Here is a 20,576-nt window from a genome sequence, read left to right on the forward strand (position 1 = left end):
TTAAATGAAATGCATGTTTTGGAAATGTCACGTCGTGCCAAATCTGGGATTTTTAGTGTAACATCCATAAAAATCATGCAAAATTTAAACTTTTTAAAACATTTCAAACCAATGATTATTACAAAACTTGCTTTCAAAATAGTATAATGTCAGAGTATCCCATAATCAAAACATGTAAACATGAGGAGGTGTACGATCACGCCTTTGCCATCCCGATATCGTCAGAATTACCTGAAACAATAATCGGTAAATGTAAGCTCGAAGGCTTAGTGAGTTACCCCTAAAATACCAATGCCATACAGATATAACCATATCATATAAACAAATACAACATGCATAATGAGCCATCAGTCTGACTGGACCGCCTCACAGGCCATCAGTTTATCTGGACCGCTCTCCGAGCCTTCGGCACGTCTGGACCGCCTCACAGGGCCTTCAGCCTATCCGGACCGCTCGTCGGGCCTTCGGCCTGACTAGTATGCCCTAACCGGGTCTACAGTCTATCCGGTCCACCCTGGGTATCTTGGCCTACGGCACAAAGCAGGACCTACCTCAACTCAATCCCCCAAACCAACAAACATGTGCACATAAATATCATACGTTAGCTAACATGTATAGATAGTCATATAGATCTAACAGATCACTAACATGGCAACCATCCTATAACCAGGATATCGATCTAACCGATTACTAACATAGCAACCATCCTATAACCAGGATACCGATCTAACCGATCACTAACATAACACAATCCTATAACCAGGATACCGATCTAACAGATCACTAACATAGCAACCATCTTATAACCAGGATACAAATCATAAATCATATCATGCAATAAACTCGGATATAAATCCGAAAGGGCCAACATTGGTGTCATAGACCCTGTTGATATAGTGAGGATAACTCACCTCACAAGTAGCTCGAAGTGATAAAGTCAAACTCCACCAAATGCAGCTCCAAGTCCAACACCTACATCCACCAATGGTTCACTTCCATAAATTCCCAAATTACCAAAATATCCCCAGAAGTCAAACTAGTCAACCCTTGGTCAAAGTCAAAGTCAATGGTCAAAGTCAACAGTCCATGTTCACCCGACTCGTCGAGTGCACCTAGCAACTCGTCGAGTTCCTTAAGAACTCAGAAATCACCAAAACCCTAATTGACTCGCCGAGTTTCCAACCAACTCGTCGAGTCCTTGCGTGTCCAAATGTCGGGGAAAACCCTAACTGACTTGTCGAGTCCTCTTACTGACTCGCCGAGTTCATGCAGAATCAAATACGGGCAATCTTCATCTGACTCGCCGAGTCGGCTATGCGACTCGCTAAGTTCATGCAGTCCATTTCTTATCTAGACGTTTTTAAGCCACCCCAAAGCTCCATATTGTAGATCCAGCTTCCTAAGGCACGGATTCTACGTAAAGTTGCAAACTTTACGTGCATGCAAGGTCTTAAAGGCTTAGAACACTAAAACCAAGTCTAGAATGAGGTTTAGGGCATGGTGAGGGGTTCATACGAGATAAAGTTGATAGCTTTATGAGTTTGAGACCTGGAGGAGTCCAGATCTGAAGTTGCAACTTTAGATCATGGCTAATACCCGCAATGGCTCACATATATGCTATAAATGGCCCTAAACCTAAGCATGAAAAGATCTAGCTAAAGATAAGTCAAGGTAACGACTTGATACCTTCAGAATGATGCCAAGATGAAGTAGAGTTACCTCCACAAGCTTCTCTTTGCCCCAAGCTCCTTATACCTCAAAACTTCTTCACAAAATTCACCAAAAACACTCTTTAATCCTCACAAACACTCAAGAACAAGATCTAGACTGATTAGGGTTTCTTCTGGCCGTCAAGAGGTGGTAAGGAACTAGAGGTAAGGACTTAAGGTCCTTTAAATAGGGTGCAAACCCAAAAAAATTAGGGTTTCATCTTCCAGCTCCTACTCGTCGAGTCCGGGTCCTCCGACTTGTCGAGTAGGTCTAATAATCCACGTAGGATAACTCGCCTCTACACGATGAGTTGGGGCAACCAACTCGTCGAGTAGTTCCATAAACATGTACAAAATGCTTTAAAACTCATACCTTGGAGTCGAGGTGTTACAATTCTCACCCACTTGAACTAGACTTCGCCCCGAAGTCTACTGTGGCGAACAAGTTTGGGTAGTTGATGTGTATTTAATGTTTTTATATTTTTATTCAAGTTTTAAATTTATAAAAGCTATTTCCTTCACTAGACTATTAAACACACTAGGCAGTGTACCTAATCGTGTAATAGTATAGATATGGTAAGAACGAGTGTCGAACTCAAGGAACGGTGTTTTAATTAACTTTATTCTACTATTAACTAATTACTAATTAAATAAGAAAAAGTTTTGTTTTCCTAGTTTTGCAAGACTAGATACTTAAATTATCAACTAACTAAAATTCACTTAATTAAGATAACACTAAACTAAAGCAAATTAACAAGTATGAATTAACCAAGGTGAGTAAGAGACTTTCGTTTAGCTTTGGATTAATTTGTTATTATGGTTGATTTATGGAAGTGCAATGGACTTAGTTTCTTTAGTTACCGATTCCTAAGATGACCAAATTAGTATTCACTAATTTAATCCTTTAGCAAACTAGCTTATTTATTCGGTGATCAGGCGGGCAAACTTACAAGTTCACTAGTGTTCAGTTCGAATTGATTAGACTTATAATTGATTGACCAATTTAGTTTATTGATTCAATTTAATACATGATTTGTCGTCATATATTAGCTCCTATACCATTTTACCCACTTTTCTACTTAACCCTAGGTTTTATTCAAAACTCTAGTCCTACAACTTTGCAAATCACAAGATCATAAGATTCAAATTTAAATAAGAAAGATGGTCATACTAACTTAATCAAATTCAACAATAAGTAGAGAAAATAATTATCAAAAGTACTTGAGGTTCTTTAATAAGCTAAATCAACAAATAACCAAATATCTAAATCCAATCCATGAAATCAACCACAAATAGTCAACCATCCTAGGCTAAACGAAAGTCATGAGTATTTAGCTCATGATTTCAGCAAACAAAATCACAAAAATGAAATTCATAGTATTTAACATAGCAAAATCTAATAAAAATCGAAGTGTAAAGTTTAGTTTCCTTAATGCTCCTTCTTCCAAGGTTTGTGAATGAAATTCTTGCTTCCAAGCCTTAGAACCGGTGTTTAGCCTTCAAAAGTGTCGAATTCTCCAGAGAAAAAAGTTCCAATTCGGGGGTTATGGTGATCTATTTATACTTTTCCCGAAATCGGAGCACCACGTCGTGGTAAGTGCACCACGACGTAGTAATCGTGTTTATCCCGTGTTCTACAAGTCTTTGAAGTTGATCGGGATTCTCTAAGTTGCCACGCCGTGGGGAATTCACCACGACGTGTTGGGGTATATTTTCTTCATTTTAGAGCTTTGGTTCAAACTTCCAACTTCCAGCATCTAGCTTCCTTTTTACTCCAAGCATATCTTTTGGTCCCTACAACATAATTCATAGATTAAGTATCTTTTGTTCTAATAAGGACATAAAAATAATTAAACTATTAAGATATCTTGTATAATTATGTGTATAGATATGCACATATCAAAATACCCTACACTTATTCTTTGCTTGCCCTCAAGCTAATTGATTTTTAATTTCACCAGCAAAATACAAAACAATCCATTTCAAACCTAGCCATTATCCTAAGACCTCAATGCATGTATTTGTGTCTATAATTCCTAAGAACTCCCCATTCCTAAATACTCACAATCCCTATGAACCTTCACCCCTTAGCTTATATGACACTCATTTCTGCAACCCTCCGAATCAATCCTCATAAATCTTTCTTGACCTCAAGGTATTTTTGGCTAAACAACCAAGCATACATAAATTCTAGAAATTACAACTTTGATACCACAATGAAGCTCTTTGAATTCTTCACTTTGTTGTATATTTGATCTGTGATTTGTTTGAATTCACCACCTTCTTTGTTTGATTTTTGGTATCTTCAACTTTTCGGATTTCTTCAGAATTTTGATCTTTTGATCTTCATACTTTGATAGCTCCAAAATTCTTTTACTTTACGGTAATTTCTCTCTCTCTTTTTTTACATGTATTCTCACTTTTTTTTTCTTTTTTACTCATATCTTACATTCTTAAGCAAGGAGCTTAGCTTCAACCTTTATTGGTTAAGGTATTAATCTAAGTATAATGACTACCTAAGCTTTCCTGGATAGATTTCAAGTTTAGGCTGCAAAACATATTATGCCATATAAGCTACCAGATTACCTTTCATACCTCATGACTTTTCACTAGGAAATGGGAAGCCACAAATACACTATAACATGTGTTGGCTCAAGTAAACATTTGGGTTCTCTTCGGATCATCCCATACTTCATTGGAAAAATTTTTAAATAGCTAAGTGTCCTAATTTAAAAATCAAATGCTTTTTCTTATGCAATATACCCCCTACCCCACACTCATTTCATGCAATGCCCTCATTGCATGGTATGCAAAACATAAAATTAAAAAGAGGGAGAAAAAGGAACAGACTCCCATAGGATAGAAGATGCATCTGGAAACGTGGGAAGGACTTCTAGCTTGCTTGAACGTGTGGAAACGGAAGTGGAAAATAGAATGGCAGTTTTCGTATGCTTTGAAAAACTCCCCCACAACATAGGAAAGTGTCAACCATGTCGTAGCAGCCGGGATAATTCTTCATTATGGCGTGAAATTCTATGGTGTGGGAATAGCTCATCCATACCATGAGAATGAATATAAGATAGGAAACACTACTCTTGATCATGTAGAATACTGAAAGTGCTAGAGCAGACTCGGAAAACAGACTCGAAAATCAACACGTCGTGGTGGATATCACCACGTCGTGGTAACCCAAACAGAACATTTTTTTGGTATTATATCTGCGACAACACGGCGTGGTGTGTAGTACCACGTCGTGGTGGCCTTGAAAGTGCAAAATATGGTGCCCTTAGGTACTTAATTGCGAACTATATGTTGCAGCAATTCATGTATAAAGCTATTGGACGTGACTCCTCACTCTATGACTCAAATAAACACCCGAAAAATGTGCTAAAATCTTGCTCCTCTTGACGTCTCCTAAGCGTGCTCTATAAACGACCTTCTTTTGCCAAAAATACCCTTACTTGGACTCTAGATTATTACCTGGAACTAAAACAAAGAAAAGTAATGCAAGAAGGAAACATTTTCCTACAACCAAAACAAAGAAATAATTGTTCAACTACCACACCAAATAAAACAAAATAAAAACCATAATGAAACAAGTCTAAAAACTACCAAATAAAAAGGATAAACTCTCAATCTTCCTCATCATCAGCTCCTCCACCACTACCGCCAGCCCCACCTTGTTGCTCCCTCCATAATTCCTCCCAACTTGGAACATATGGATATGAAGGAGGGAAATGTTCGGGACGGGGAAAATGCAACTGCTCCATAAGATAATCGAGACCCATGTTGGTATAATTGCCACTCCTTGCCAAGTTATCTTTAAACCTCCGCCTAGCAACACTGTATGGGTCCATGGGCATCACATCAACCTCGGGTACAACCGGTGGTTCGTCCTCTCCAACTTCCCTACCCCGCTGCCTTCCTCGGCTTGGAACTCACTGTCGTGGAGTGTCATCGGGAATGCTAAAATTACCCATTCCAAGATCAACAATAATATTCACCCGCCTGTACAGAAGGACGGAAAAGGGTTTCTGAGGTTCCACAGTTAACATGACAGCTTCACGTTTTTCAAGAACTCCAAATGAACGTGTGAGCCGTGTAATTAACATTCCACCATATAATGGGGACCCGCGCCTATCTTTGGCTGCCCGAGCTACAAGGAGTTCAGCCTGGTGAAAAGGTAAATCAACATATATATATCGGTTGAAGTAATGGACCACAAGAAGAAGACATCAACAGTGGGACATTTATCCCCCTCCTGACGCTCGTTGATGGTGTTAGTGATGCGACGGTGCAACAAGCGGTGAATGGGCGACCGGATGTTGCTTTCTTGGGCAGTTCCCTTATCATAAGTCTCGTTGGAAATGGCATTACAATGCTCCTCAGCTTTAAACCCGTCCATATTTCTTATAGAAGCTGCAATGTACTGCTGATATGACTCTGAATGAACCTCGGACGGAAGGTAAGTTTCCGTCCTAAGTGCAAATTTGGCAAGGTTAAGAGAGCGTCTTTCACCACCAAGGTAAAATGTTAGATTGTCATCAGCATATATCCCAACTTTTTTGTGCAAAGGAAACTGTTGCTAGAAACTCATGAACCAATTCCTTATACACGACCTCTTGAATTTCGAAAATCCGGCACCACCCCAAGCACATAAAATGGCCATGAAATCCATTAAAAACCTTGTCAAGATAAGGTTCAATGGCTTCCATTAACCCCGTTTATCCCATCCAATGCCAATCCACAAACGCGGGAACATGCACTTTTCGTTTCTTCATCAATTCAAGTTTAGCATTCCAACGAGCGTGAACCTCGGGCTCAACATTTCGCGGAAAAGTGTACCACGGAAAGTCGGGACGACTTCCGGGTTGGTTGCATCTTGGTCGGCTGGCCATGTCTGCAAAATAATCTCAAAGAACACACAAAGAACCCTGTGCATTCTTATAATCAAAAGACAACAGAAAAGGCCTTGAAAAAACACCCACCACGACGAGTCGTCGTGGTCGACATACAGTCGCGATACCTGGTTAAAATCGGTCCAAATTTCACATCATTTCAACTAAATACAAGTTCAGGGTTTGTTCTAGGCATAATATAGAGTAAAATGGTAACAAAATCAAGGCGTAAAACAACCAAAATTGAGTCTGATTTTTGCAAAAATCGGAACCCTAGGTTCCTAAAATCGGCCCTAAATGTGTACTAATCAGTAAATATATGCCCAATACTAACATAATAAACGATTAAGAGTAAAGAAATCACTATTAAATCATAACTTTTAGTGAAGAATTGCAAGAAGTTGAAGGAAAAAGGTTGAGTTCGTCGTGGGGGCGACTGGCACGATGAGAGAAATGGGTGGAGTAAAATGTGAAAGTGTTTTGACTATAGTTAAAAAAAAACCTAATTTGACTGTTGTCATTTCCGTTACCACGAGGTGGTAGATTCACCACGCCGTGGTATATTATTTATGTCCCATTTTTCGTGTTCAGTCAAATCACCACCTCGTGGTGGGTTAAAAATCAATTTTATTTATTAAACTCTTAAAAACATCCACCCCACACTCGTTTTATGCCATACCCCACGTCAAATTCATAGACAAATAAGAAGAATGAGAGAATAAAACCTAAATAAAACAAATAAAAATAAATAAAAGAAAAGGAAAGAAAATGCAAACTCAAAATCACAGGTTGCCTCCTGCAATCGCTTCTTTTTGGGGAGTCATAAACCGGACTCCTTCCCGCTTCACGTTGTCTCTGCTCGTGTGAATTTGACGATTTCCCCATCTCTTTCTTCAATTGGCATTCCTTCTTCATAATGCTTCACTCTATGCCCATTAACTTTGAAAGGGATCCCGTCTCTTGATATAAGCTCAATAGCTCCATGTGGGAAAACTTGTTTAACCACAACCTTGAATTGAATAGTAGCACCTTTTGTCATTCATGAAAATCTTTATTACCCTTCAATCTCATTTCATGCCATTTTTTAGTCTTATCTTTATATATTAATGAACTTGTATATGCTTCGTTTCTAAGTTCTTCAAGGGCATTCATTTGCATTAACTGGTTGGTACGAAGTTCAGCTAATTCAAAATTACATATCTTCAAAGCCCAAAATGCTTTATGTTCTATTTCAACGGACAAGTGACAATTCTTTCCATAAACCAACCTATATGGTGTAGTACCAATAGGTGTTTTGAAAGCCGTTCGAAATGCCCAAAGTGCATCATCAAGCTTGTCCGACCACTCCTTTCTATTCCAACCGATCTCTCTAATATCCTCTTTAATGCCCGGTTTGTAACTTCAGTTTGCCCACTTGTTTGGGGATGATAGGATGTTGAGAATCTATGGTGGACACCATATCTTTGCAACACTTTAGCCAATTGATCATTTGCAAAATGAGTGCCCCGATCACTAATAAGAGCTTTAGGAACTCCAAACCTTGAGAATAACTTTTTAAGAAATCACACCACCACTCGAGCATCATTAGTAGGTAGTGCTTGTGCTTCCGCCCATTTAGATACATAGTCGACCGCCACCAATATATATATTTATTTCCTTTTGACATTGGGAAAGGTCCCATAAAGTCAATTCCCCAAATATCAAATATCTCACAAACTTGAATGCTATTTTGGGGCATCTCGTTTCGTGATGAAATGTTTCCCGTCCGTTGGCATGAATCGCACTCCTTAACAAATTAAGTAGCATCTTTAAAAATTGTAGGCCAATAAAACCCGTATAAAAAATCTTCTTAGCCGTATATTGTGCTCTATGATGTCCTCCGGTGGGTCCGCTATGACAATGTTTCAAGATTTCTCGACTCTCTTTCCCGAACACACTTCTTCGTATCATTCCATCTGCGCAGCTTCGAAAAAGGTATGGCTTATCCCAAAAGTAATACTTGATTTCTGAAAAGAATTTCTTTTTTTGTTGTTGGGTCAAATCTTTTGGAATGTATTCACTTGCTAGGTAGTTAGATATATCCGCAAACCATGGTACCTCTCATGCTATAACCCAAAGATATTCTTCGGGAAAATCATCTCCAATCTTGTTCTCTTTCAATTCTTCTAAATACGGGTTCTCTAATCTTGATAAATGATCGGCAGCCACGTTCTCCATTCCCTTTTTATATCTTATTTCAATATCAAATTCTTGTAGAAGTAAGACCCAACGTATCAATCTTGGTTTAGCATCTTTTTTAGCAAATAGATACTTGAGGGCAGAATGGTCGGTAAAAACAATTGTCTTTGACAAGACCAAATATGGACGAAATTTATCAAAAGCATACACCACCTCTAGTAGCTCCTTCTCAATAGTAGTGTAGTTTTCTTAGGTTGGGTTCAAAGTTTTGCTTGCATAGTAGATAGGCTGAAAATGTTTGTCAATTCTTTGGCCCAAAATAGCTCCCACCGCATAATCACTAGCATTACACATAAGCTCAAAAGGAAGACTCCAATTTTGGGCTATCATAATAGGGGTACTAGTTAACTTTTCCTTCAACAATTGAAACGCTTCATGATATTCTTTAGAAAAGTCAAATGGTGCATCTTTCAAAAGAAGTTGTGTCAATGGCCTTGTGATCTTCGAAAAGTCTTTAATGAAACGGCGGTAAAATCCCGCATGTCCTAGAAAAATCCTCACCCCTTTTACATTTGTTAGAGGTGGTAATTTAGCTATAGTGTCAACCTTCGCTCTATCCACCTCTATCCCCAACCTTGAGACTTTAAGTCCCAACACAATTCATTCCTTCACCATGAAATGGCACTTTTCCCAATTAAGGACAAGGTTGGTCTTCTCACATCTTTATAGCATTAGATCCAAGTTGGACAAACAATCTCCAAAAGAGGACCAAAAAACCGAGAAGTCATCCATGAAAACCTCCATAAATTTCTAGATCATGTCGTGAAAGATAGCCATCATGCACCTTTGGAAAGTAGCTGGTGCATTGCATAACCCAAAAGTCATGCGTCTATATGTGAATGTTCCACTTGGGCATGTAAAAGTGGTCTTCTATTGGTCTTATGGGTCAATCGGGATTTGAAAGTAACCCGAGAAACCATCCAGGAAACAATAGTATAGATGACCGGATAATCTCTCGAGCATTTGATCGATAAATGGTAGTGGAAAATGATCCTTGCATGTAGCATCATTTAGTTTTCGATAGTCAATACAAACGCGCCACCCAGTTACTGTTCTTGTTGAGATTAACTCGTTAGCTTCATTGGTGACCACCGTCATTCCTCCTTTCTTTGGTACCACGTGTACCGGATTTACCCATGTGCTATCGGAGATTGAGTAAATAATACGAGCATCTAATAGTTTAACAACCTCCTTTTTAACTACTTCTTGTATATTTGGGTTGAGTCTTCTTTGGCGTTGTACTATGGGTTTAGCTCCTTCTTCTAAGTTGATCTTATGAGAACAATAAGCTGGACTAATCCCTTTTATGTCAGTGATCTTCCATGCTATATCATCTTGTCTATTCTTTAGTACCTTTACGAGGCTTTCTTTTTCATGTGTTGCAAGATCGGAAGCTATGATTACTGGTTTTTGTTGTCCTTCTTCCAAGAATGCATACTCCAGGTGTTCGGGGAGGGCTTTCATCTCGATTTTCTGCCTTTCGTCATTTACCATGACGTGGGAATCCTGCCACGTCGTGGTGTCGCAACTTTTAATTCCTGTTCGTAAAAAAAAACTTTAACACGACCTGTTCTCCTCACCACGTTGTGTTGCCTCTTCTGCCTCTTTTATGGCTTCATCATAATCACTTTCTTCTAATAGCTTCTCCAACTCTTGTATATCCAGTTCCGGATCAAAATTTTCTTCCTTAAGCACCATAAACCCCTCGGTCTCTTTTTCTTTCCACCCCTCTAGCTCTTTTTCAAGTAATTCATCTAGCACATCAACAGAAAATGTCGTATCGTCACTTATCCTTGAATGTTGAATTGCCCGATTGACTCCAAATGTAACCGCTTCTTCTCCAACTCTTAGAGTGAGTTTGGACTCTCTTATATCAACTAAAGCTTGGGCGGTACTCAAGAAGGGCCTTCCAAGGATGATGGGGACTTGCTTGTCATCCTCCATATCCAACACAATGAAATCCGCAGGAAAAATGAACTTGTCAACTTTCACTAGTAGGTCTTCACAAATACCCCTTGGAAAGGTCATAGTTGTATTGGCTAGATGGATAACCATGCGGACCGGTATTGGTTCGGGAAGATCAAGCTTTTTGAAGAATGAGTATGGCATCAAGTTGACACTTGCTCCCAAGTCGGCTAGAGCATGACTGGTTGCTAGATTCCCGAATTGGCATGGTAAAGTTATGCTTCCTGGATCCCCCATCTTCTTCGGTAGCATATTTAGCATTGCAGCAGAGCAAGTTTCATTCAATACTACTTTTGATAATCCTTCCATTTTCTTGCGGTTTGTCAATAGGTCCTTGAGAAACTTGGCATACTTTGGCATTTCAGCTAAAGCCTCAAGAAAGGGAATGTTGATTTCAAGAGACTTTATGTGATCTAAGAACCTCCGATAATCTTCAGCATGCTTCTCTTGAATTGCTCTACTTGGGAATGGCAATGGTGGGCGGAATGGCTTTACGGGTTCTGAATTTTTCTTTTCAGCTTCATGCCACGTCGTGGTGATTGTCCAGAATTGTTTCCTTGACTCTCCTCCCGAATTTCTTGCTCCACCTCCGGCTTGTTACTGTCTATGGGAGTCAAATGAGTAATAATTTTTCCACTCCTAGTGGTGATGGCTTGGATGTGAGCTCCTCTCGGGTTTTTTTTGGTATTTCCCGGAAGTCCTCCCGGTGACCTTTCATTGAATTGCATAGCTAGTTGCCCAAGTTGTTTTTCTATATTGAGGATCAAAGCTTGTTGATTTCTAAATAATGCTAGCTGGTTTTTCATCATCTCTTGTTGTTCCTTCATCATAGCTTGTTGCTCTTTCACCATTATTTGTTGTTCCTTAATTGGTTCTTCAGTTCCATCATGCCTCTTTTCGGAAACGGATGCAAATCGTGTGAGCATTGATTCGAAGTCAAATTTCTTTTCAGCCTGTGGTTCCTCTTTTTGGTAAAAGCCTCTTCCTTTTTGTTCATATTTTTCCTCCTTGGCCTTTTTATACTCATCATAAGGTAACCATTTTTTCTTGGGTTTTCTCCAATCTTCATTAAAACGATCACCGCTCGAGAAGCACGCTTGAACCTTTCGTTTTCCATTCTCATCAAGGTCACAATCTCTAGTCAAATGTGGCCCGTTACAATTTTCACACCCAACCCGAATAGCATGGATTGTTTGATCCATCTTAGTCATCCTCCTATCCATGTTGTGCAACATTGCCATAACCACCGACATGCCTTCCGAAGCTGCATTAGATGAACCCCTCGTTACATCATTCCTTGGATTATGGTATTCTCTAGAGTGCTTAGAGAATTCTTCAATGAGTTCCTTAATTTCTGCCGGATTTTTCTTTGTTAAGGGGCCTTGAGAGTCAAGGAGTTTTCTAGTGGTGTCGTTCACCCCATCATAAAAGATCGACACTTCTTATTGCACATTGAGGTCATTTTGTGGGCAATTCCTTATCAGGCATTTGTAGCGCTCCCATGCTTCGTACAACGACTCCCCCGTTTGTTGTTCAAAATTGGCGATGGCCTTTTTGAGCTTAGCCACCTTGGATGGTAGGAAAAACTATTCCAAAAACAATTCACGCATCCTCGCCTATGTCGTTACCGTGCCTGGTGGAAGTGCCTTTAGCCAATCCTTCGCGGCTCCCTTGAATGTGACATGGAGCATCCTCAACAACACCGTTTCTCTTGGTATATTTGGAATGTTAAAGTAGTCGGCGATGTCGTTGACTTCATCTAGATGCTTATAGGCGTCTTCATGATCCTTTCCAGTGAAAGGAGTCTCTTTTAGTGCTGTAAGGATGTGCCCCTTAAGTTCAAATGGTGTCATCGGGTTCCTTGTTTAGCTCGCTTTCTGTTTCAGATTCGGTTTCGCTTCCTTCTTTTTTTGTTTCGTACTCGGCGTCTTCCTTCGTTGGATTGCTCTTTGTGTCTTTGTCCTTCAGTGTTTTGCTGGGTTCTCCCACTTTTCCCTTCTTCTTGCCAAAAACCGACTTAAGATTTTTGAAAGGTGACTTCTTTGGTGTAGCGGGTTCTCCTTTGGTTTTGCTTTTGTTTTTGCGAAAAGCGGATTTCGGGTCTTCAAGTGGTGGGATCAAAGAGGAATTTGATCCACGGGTCATACACAATCTGCAAATAAATAAAGGAAACGCGTAAAAAGAACAAAAACGAAAAATAAAATCCTACTGTTACGATGCCACGGCGTGGTAGAAATTACCACGTCGTGGTGAGTAAAAAGCAAGTAAATCCTAAAATAAAAATAAATAAAAACTAAACGATAAATAATCCTAATAAAATAGCAGAATAAAGGCAACTAAGATTTCACCGTTCCCCGGCAACGGCGCCAAAAACTTGATGTGTATTTAATGTGTTTATATTTTTATTCAAGTTTTAAATTTATAAAAGCTATTTCTTTCACTAGACTATTAAACACACTAGGCAGTGTACCTAATCGTGCAATAGTATAGATATGGCAAGAACGAGTGTCGAACTCAAGGAACAGTGTTTTATTTAACTTTATTCTACTATTAACTAATTACTAATTAAATAAGAAAAAGGTTTTGTTTTCCTAGTTTTGCAAGACTAGATACTTAAATTGTCAACTAACTAAAATTCACTTAATTAAGATAACACTAAACTAAAGCAAATTAATAAGTATGAATTAACCAAGGTGAGTAAGAGACTTTCGTTTAGCTTTGGATTAATTTGTTATTATGGTTGATTTATGGAAGTTGAATGGACTTAGTTTCTTTAGTTACCAATTCCTAAGACGACCAAATTAGTATTCACTAATTTAATCCTTTAGCAAACTAGCTTATTTATTCGGTGATCAGGCGGACAAACTTACAAGTTCACTAGTGTTCAGTTCGAATTGATTAGACTTATAATTGATTGACCAATTTAGTTTATTGATTCAATTTAATACATGATTTGTCGTCATATATTAGCTCCTATGCCATTTTACCCACTTTTCTACTTAACCCTAGGTTTTATTCAAAACTCTAGTCCTACAACTTTGCAGATCACAAGATCATAAGATTCAAATTTAACTAAGAAAGATGGTCATACTAACTTAATCAAATTCAACAATAAGTAGAGAAAATAGTTATCAAAAGTACTTGAGGTTCTTTAATAAGCTAAATCAACAAATAACCAAATATCTGAATCCAATCCATGAAATCAACCACAAATAGTCAAATCATCCTAGGCTAAATGAAAGTCATGAGTATTTAGCTCATGATTTCAGCAAACAAAATCACAAAAATGAAATTCATAGTATTTGACATAGCAAAATCTAATAAAAATCGAAGTGTAAAGTTTAGTTGCCTTAATGCTCCTTCTTCCAAGGTTTGTGAATGAAATTCTTGCTTCCAAGCCTTAGAACCAGTGTTTAGCCTTCAAAAGTGTCGAATTCTCCAGAGCAAAAAGTTCCAATTCGGGGGTTATGGTGATCTATATATACTTTTCCCGAAATCGGAGCACCACGTCGTGGTAAGTCCACCACGACGTAGTAATCGTGTTTATCCCGTGTTCTACAAGTCTTCGAAGTTGATCGGGATTGTTCAAGTTGCCACGCTGTGGGGAATTCACCACGACATGTTGGGGTATATTTTCTTCATTTTAGAGCTTTGGTTCAAACTCCCAACTTCCAGCATCCAGCTTCCTTTTTGCTCCAAGCATATCTTTTGGTCCCTACAAGATAATTCATAGAAAATTAAGTATCTTTTTTTCTAATAAGGGCATAAAAATAATTAAAATATTAAGATATGTTGTATAATTATGTGTATAGATATGCACGTATTAGTAGTGCTCCCGCATTTCTGCCTCCGGCTCCCATGTCCACTCGGATCCCCTCCTGTGCTCCCACTGTACCTTTACCAGAGGTACTTCCTTGTTCCGTAGAACCTTTACCTTCCTCTCAAGAACGTCTATTGGCCTCTCCACGTAATTCAGGCGTTCGTCGACCTGAATATCGTCTAATGATACCATTTCCCCCTCATCTGCTATACACTTCCGCAGTTGTGACACATGGAAAGTGTTGTGGACCTGACTAAGCTCCTCCGGGGGATCCAGTCAATAAGCCACCTTGCCAACCCTGGCAATGATCCTGAATGGCCCAATGTATCGAGGACCCAACTTCCCCCTCTTCCTGAAGCGAATCACACCCTTCCAGGATGAGACCTTCAGGAGTACCATGTCACCCACCTGGAACTCCAACTCAGATCGACGTCTGTCAGCGTAACTCTTCTGCCGACTCTGAGCGGTCTGCAGTCGCTGTCTAATCTGCTGAATCCTCTCGGTAGTCTGCAGAACTACCTCTGTCCGTCCCATCACTCTATGACCGATCTCACCCCAACGACTAGGGTGTGACATCTCCGTACATACAACAGCTCATATGGTGGGGCACCAATACTCGAATGAAAGTTGTTGTTGTAGGAGAACTCTGCAAGGGGTAGGTAGGAGTCACAGCTCCCTCCGAAATCAATAATATAGGCTCTCAGCATATCCTTGAGATTTTGTAAGGTCCGCTTACTCTGACCGTCCGTCTGCGGATGATAGGTTGTGCTGAAGTGCAGTCGTGTGCCCAGTTCCACGTGGAACTTCTGCCAGAAACGGGAGGTGAACCGAACATCGCGGTCTGAGACAATAGAGACTGGCACCCCATGGAGAGCAATGATCTCGTGGATATACAAGTCGGCCAGCTTCTCGGCCGATGAACTCTCACGTATCGCTAAAAAGTGGGCGCTCTTGGTCAATCGATCCACGATGACCCAAATAGTGTCGAAGCCCTTCGCCGTCCTCGGCAGTTTGGTAATAAAATCCATCGTGATCTATTCCCACTTCCACATGGGAACCTCTAGAGGCTGCAGCTTTCCATGCGACCTCTGGTGCTCGGCCTTGACCATCCTGCAAGTCAGGCACCTCTCCACGTACCAAGCGATTTCTCGCTTCATGCACGGCCACCAGTAACTCAATCGCAAATCCCGGTACATCTTGGTGGCCCCCGGGTGGATAGAGAAGCGAGACTTATGAGCCTCCTCCAAAATAGTCTGTCTGACCCCACCAGACATCGGAACCCAGACCCGACCGTAACGGGTCAATAATCCCCGACTATCCTGCACAAACCGGGTGTTCTCACCCCTAATCCTCCCAAGCTTCCAGTTCTCCTAACGCATACCCTTTGCCTGAGCTTCCCGGATCAAGCTCACAAGAGGAGAATCCACCGATATCCTCATACATGTCACTGGGGTAGAAGATCCAGCTGACTTGCGGCTCAGAGCGTCCGCAACCACGTTCGCTTTTCCTGGGTGGTAAAGGTTCTCGCAGTCGTAGTCCTTGACTACATCCAACCATCTGTGTTGTCTCATGTTCAGGTTCGGATGATCCATGATGTGTCTCAAACTCTTGTGGTCCGTGTATATGGTACAGCGGACCCCATAGAGGTAATGTCTCCAAATCTTTAGAGCGAATACTACCGCTCCCAACTCCAGATCATGAGTAGGGTATCTCGTCTCGTGCGACTTCAACTGCCGCGGCGCGTAGGCTATCATCCGTCCTCTCTGCATGAGGACCGCTCCCATTCCCATGATGGTTGCATTACAAAACACTAAAAAATCCTCAACCCCCTCCGAGAGAGTCAAGACTGGAGCCTCACAAAGTCGCTGTCTGAGGGTCTCAAATGCCCTCTGCTGCTCAGGGCCCCACCGAAAATCCACCCCCTTCCTCGTCAGACGAGTGAGTGGTACTGCAATCTTGGAGAAATCCTTTATGAATCTCCGGTAGAACCCTGCCAATCCCAAAAAGCTCTTGATATCCGAGGGAGAGTTTGGAACCTCCCACTGCATAACCGCCTCGATTTGGCTGGATCGACCAAAATCCCCTCCTGGTTAACGTGGCATCCAAGGAACTAAACCTATCGTAACCAAAACTCGCACTTCGAGAACTTGACATACAACCGCTCTCGCCTCAAAACTCCCGAAGATGCTCCTCGTGCTGCTCTCGGGTCTTGGAGTACACCAAGATATCGTCTATGAATACAATGACCGAGTGATCGAGCATCGGACTGCAGACCCAATTCATCAGGTCCATAAATACTGCTGGCGCATTGGTGAGCCTAAACGGCATCACCAAGAACTCGTAATTCCCATAACGAGTCCGGAACACGGTCTTCTCCTTGTCCTCCTCCCTAACCCTGACCTAATGGTACCTAGACCTCAGGTTTATCTTGGAGAACAAGATGCTCCCTGTAACTGATCGAAAAGATCATCTATCCTTGGGAGTGGGTAACGGTTCTTCACCGTCAACTTGTTCAACTCCTGGTAGTCAATGCACATCCGGTGTGAACCATCCTTCTTCCTGACGAAGAGAATCGACGCTCCCCACGGGGAACTGCTCGGACGAATGAACTGCTTGCCCAACAGTTCCTACAGCTGTGATGACAACTCTTCTATCTCTGGTGGTGCCAACCAGTACGGCGCCTTAGCGATAGGGGCCGCACCTTGCACTAGGTCGATCCTAAACTCGACCTGCCTCTCCGGAGGCACTCCGGGTAACTCTTCCGGGAACACGTCAGCAAAATCCCTGACCACTAGAACCTCTGATACTGAAACCTGATCCCTGACTCGCATATCCACTACATACGCTAGATAACCCACACACACATGCTGAATGTACTTTCGAGCCCTGGCAGCTGAACAAAACCCTAATCCCAATCTGGTGCCCTCGTCGTAGACAATCAGTTCTCCCCCACTTGGGGTTCGAACTACCACCTGCTGACCCTCGCAATCAATCATGGCACCGAAGCGACTAAGCCAGTCCATACCCACGATCGCACACACATCCCCCATGGGAATCGGAATCAAGTCTATCGTAAAAGGTACCCCGAAGATCTCCAACACGCAACCCCGATAGACTGAAGAAGCGGAAACCCCGTGTTTGTTGGCGATAGAGACTCGCAACGGACACTCCAGCTCTCCTACTTGCAACCCGAACTCCCTACTGAATGACTAAGAAACAAACGACCGATTCGCCCCCGAGTCAAATAATACCAAAGCAGGTAAGGAGTTCACTAAAAACGTACCTAATCACAGGCACAAACATATAAGCATAAAACAGATATAATCAGTAAGATAAGGGATAGAAACATACCAGCGACCACGTCTGGCGCTGCCCTGGCCTCCTCTGCTGTAAGCTGGAAGGCGCGTCCCTGGGCCCTCGGGGGCGCTACTCTACCTTGACTCCCGTCAGTAATCCTCAGTGTAGCCGTTGCTGGAGCCTGCGTCGGCCTGGCAGTGAGCTGTGGACAGTTGGTCTTCACGTGACCAACCTGATGATAGTGGTAGCAAATCCTCATATCCTGAATCGGGGTTAGCTGACGACAATCCCTCGCAAAGTGTCCCTCCTTTTCGTATTTGCGGCACGCGCTACCCGATCGGAAAACCCCCGAGTGACCCTTCCCGCACTTGCCACAAGTGCGACCCTGCTGTCCCCCTGACTTGGAATCAGCGGTCTTAGACCGCTTTGGCGTCGGTTGCGACTGTACCGGGGCCTGCCGCTGCTCCCTCAACTACAGCTCAATCTCCAACTCATGCCGCCTAGAGGCCTCCTGTAACTCCAGAAGCGTATCACAACGTTGGGTCGCCACAAACTGTCGAATATCAGTCTTGAGCATGCTCAGAAGCAAACTTCGAGCAGAACATCGCCCTCTCCGTGAACATACGGGTGATCTCTGTCACCGTCTCACCATCCTGTCTCAAATCCAAAAACTCCTGAGTTAGTCGCTCTCACTCGACCCGTGGAATGTAGCGAGCGTAGAACATATCCTTGAACTGCTCCCAAGTAACTGTAGCTCTCTGATCATTAGAATACGATCCAATCATCAATCTCCACCATTCCTTTGCCCCAGACCTCAGCAGGTTCAAGGCACATCTGACCTTCTGGTCAGTGGGACATAAGCACGTGAAGAAACACCCCTCCACGTCATATAGCCACCTTCTGGTCAGTGACCTTCTGGTCCTAAGTCCCATCAAAAGTAGGGGGCTTCGTTTTATCGAAGTCCCTGTAATGAAAAGCCCGACCGGCTCCTCCCCCTGCCACCGTTACAGCTGATGTAGCTGCTACGACAGCCGTCTCCGCAAGGGCTGCATAGCGCTCGTCGAAATACTGAACCATGGCGGTCTTAATAGACCTAAAAATCTCCGGTAGTTGTGCCCGGAACAGAGTAGCAACCTCATCATGCAGGATCTCTCGAATCCTGGCGTCCAACTCATCCGCCCTCATCTGACCAGCAACCTCGGGCACTGTCGGTCCCTCTTGACCGCCATCTCCTGATCCTGATCCTGATCCGGATCCAGTCACAAAGCGTCTCGTAACCACCATACTGAAAATATACCAGGAAAATATCAGATAATTCGTATAAATAACGGGGAACCAACTCCCAACTAAACCTTAGGGGTTGTGACTTCCTTGTTATGCGTATGAGTCATGTGGTTTCAGTAGTACGTGTCCATACTACCTTCCACACATACCCATATTTGTCTCAAGTATCACCACAACACCCTAACAATATACATGAACATAGCGAGCGCTCAATCCTCACTCCTAGAGGAATGCTAAATATCTCATACTGGCCTACCGACCTCACACAACCCACCCATGAAACTTCCACCAACCCTGCAACACTCGTGTATGCTAGCCATACATAACGTTGGACCCTATAGACTTTCGAATACCTGATCCTACCCTAAGCCCTTCATCAAACAAGAACATGAAATACGGTCAAACCAAACATTCTCAGGCTATAAGGTCTTAATTATGTACAACCGTGATGCATACACTAAGCAACTACAGTAATGATGTCAATATAAGGAAACCCTAGCCTACCAGACATCATATAATCAGACAATTCTATCATGCAATTCCTGAAGATCCCTAGCCTAGTACTAGCATGATGTTCTAACATATCACAAAATCAAATAATCCGTAAAGTATTTTGGGGTCTATTCGCGAGCTCCGGCTGATCGTACACTTGCATCCTCCTTTATAATTTTGAAAACCATTAGAAAAATCATTTTAAAATCTTGTCCTTAGTTTGAGACTAGAGACACACGGGTGTTTCCTCCAAATCACTCAAACCAAGGCTCTGATACCAACTTGTAACATCCATAAAAATCATGCCAAATTTAAACTTTTTAAAACATTTCAAACCAATGATTATTACAAAACTTGTTTTCAAAATAGTATAATGTCAGAGTATCCCAGAATCAAAACATGTAAACATGAGGAGGTGCACGATCACGCCTTCGCCTTCCCGCGATCATCAAAAGTACCTGAAACAATAATCGATAAATGTAAGCTCGAAGGCTTAGTGAGTTACTCCCAAAATACCAACGCCATACAGATACCCATATCATATAAACAAATACAACATGCATAATGAGCCATTAGTCTGACTGGACCGCCTCACAGGTCATCAGTCTATCTGGACCGCTCTCCGAGCCTTCAACACGTCTGGACCGCCTCTCAGGGCCTTCAGCCTATCCGGACCGCTCGTCGGGCCTTCGGCCTGACTAGAAAAACACGGGCTAACTCGCCTCTACACGACGAGTTGGGGAAACCAACTCGTCGAGTAAGTCCATAAACATGTACAAAATGCTTTAAGACTTATACCTGGGAGTCGAGGTGTTACATTTAGTGTTTCCTGTTCGAAAAATTAGGGTTTGTAGTGGAGATCTGGATACCAAC

At 41.9% G+C, this 20,576-nt stretch overlaps 1 protein-coding gene and 1 non-coding gene across 2 annotated transcripts; one reads left to right on the top strand and one right to left on the bottom strand.

Annotated features, from left to right (window-relative positions):
* Positions 1-10,402: 10,402 nt before the first annotated feature.
* LOC145114381 (uncharacterized) lies at positions 10,403-11,170 on the bottom strand. The gene has a single exon (XM_079050374.1). It carries the CDS (start codon positions 11,168-11,170, stop codon positions 10,403-10,405), a length of 768 nt encoding a protein of 255 aa, XP_078906500.1.
* Positions 11,171-12,265: 1,095 nt separating this feature from the next.
* Positions 12,266-12,372, top strand: LOC145151700 (small nucleolar RNA R71). Its single transcript, XR_013732261.1, has one exon. It is a non-coding gene; the product is annotated as a small nucleolar RNA R71 (small nucleolar RNA).
* Positions 12,373-20,576: the final 8,204 nt, after the last annotated feature.

The sequence above is a fragment of the Lactuca virosa genome, chromosome 1 (genome assembly GCF_052849685.1).
Source record: "Lactuca virosa cultivar CGN04683 chromosome 1, Lactuca_virosa_CGN04683_v6, whole genome shotgun sequence".
NCBI classification, from domain to species: Eukaryota; Viridiplantae; Streptophyta; class Magnoliopsida; order Asterales; family Asteraceae; genus Lactuca; species Lactuca virosa.

Bases quoted from the DNA above. Each gene is read 5' to 3' on its own strand.
- LOC145114381 (XM_079050374.1), bottom strand. From the start codon at position 11,170: ATGCCAAAGTATGCCAAGTTTCTCAAGGACCTATTGACAAACCGCAAG.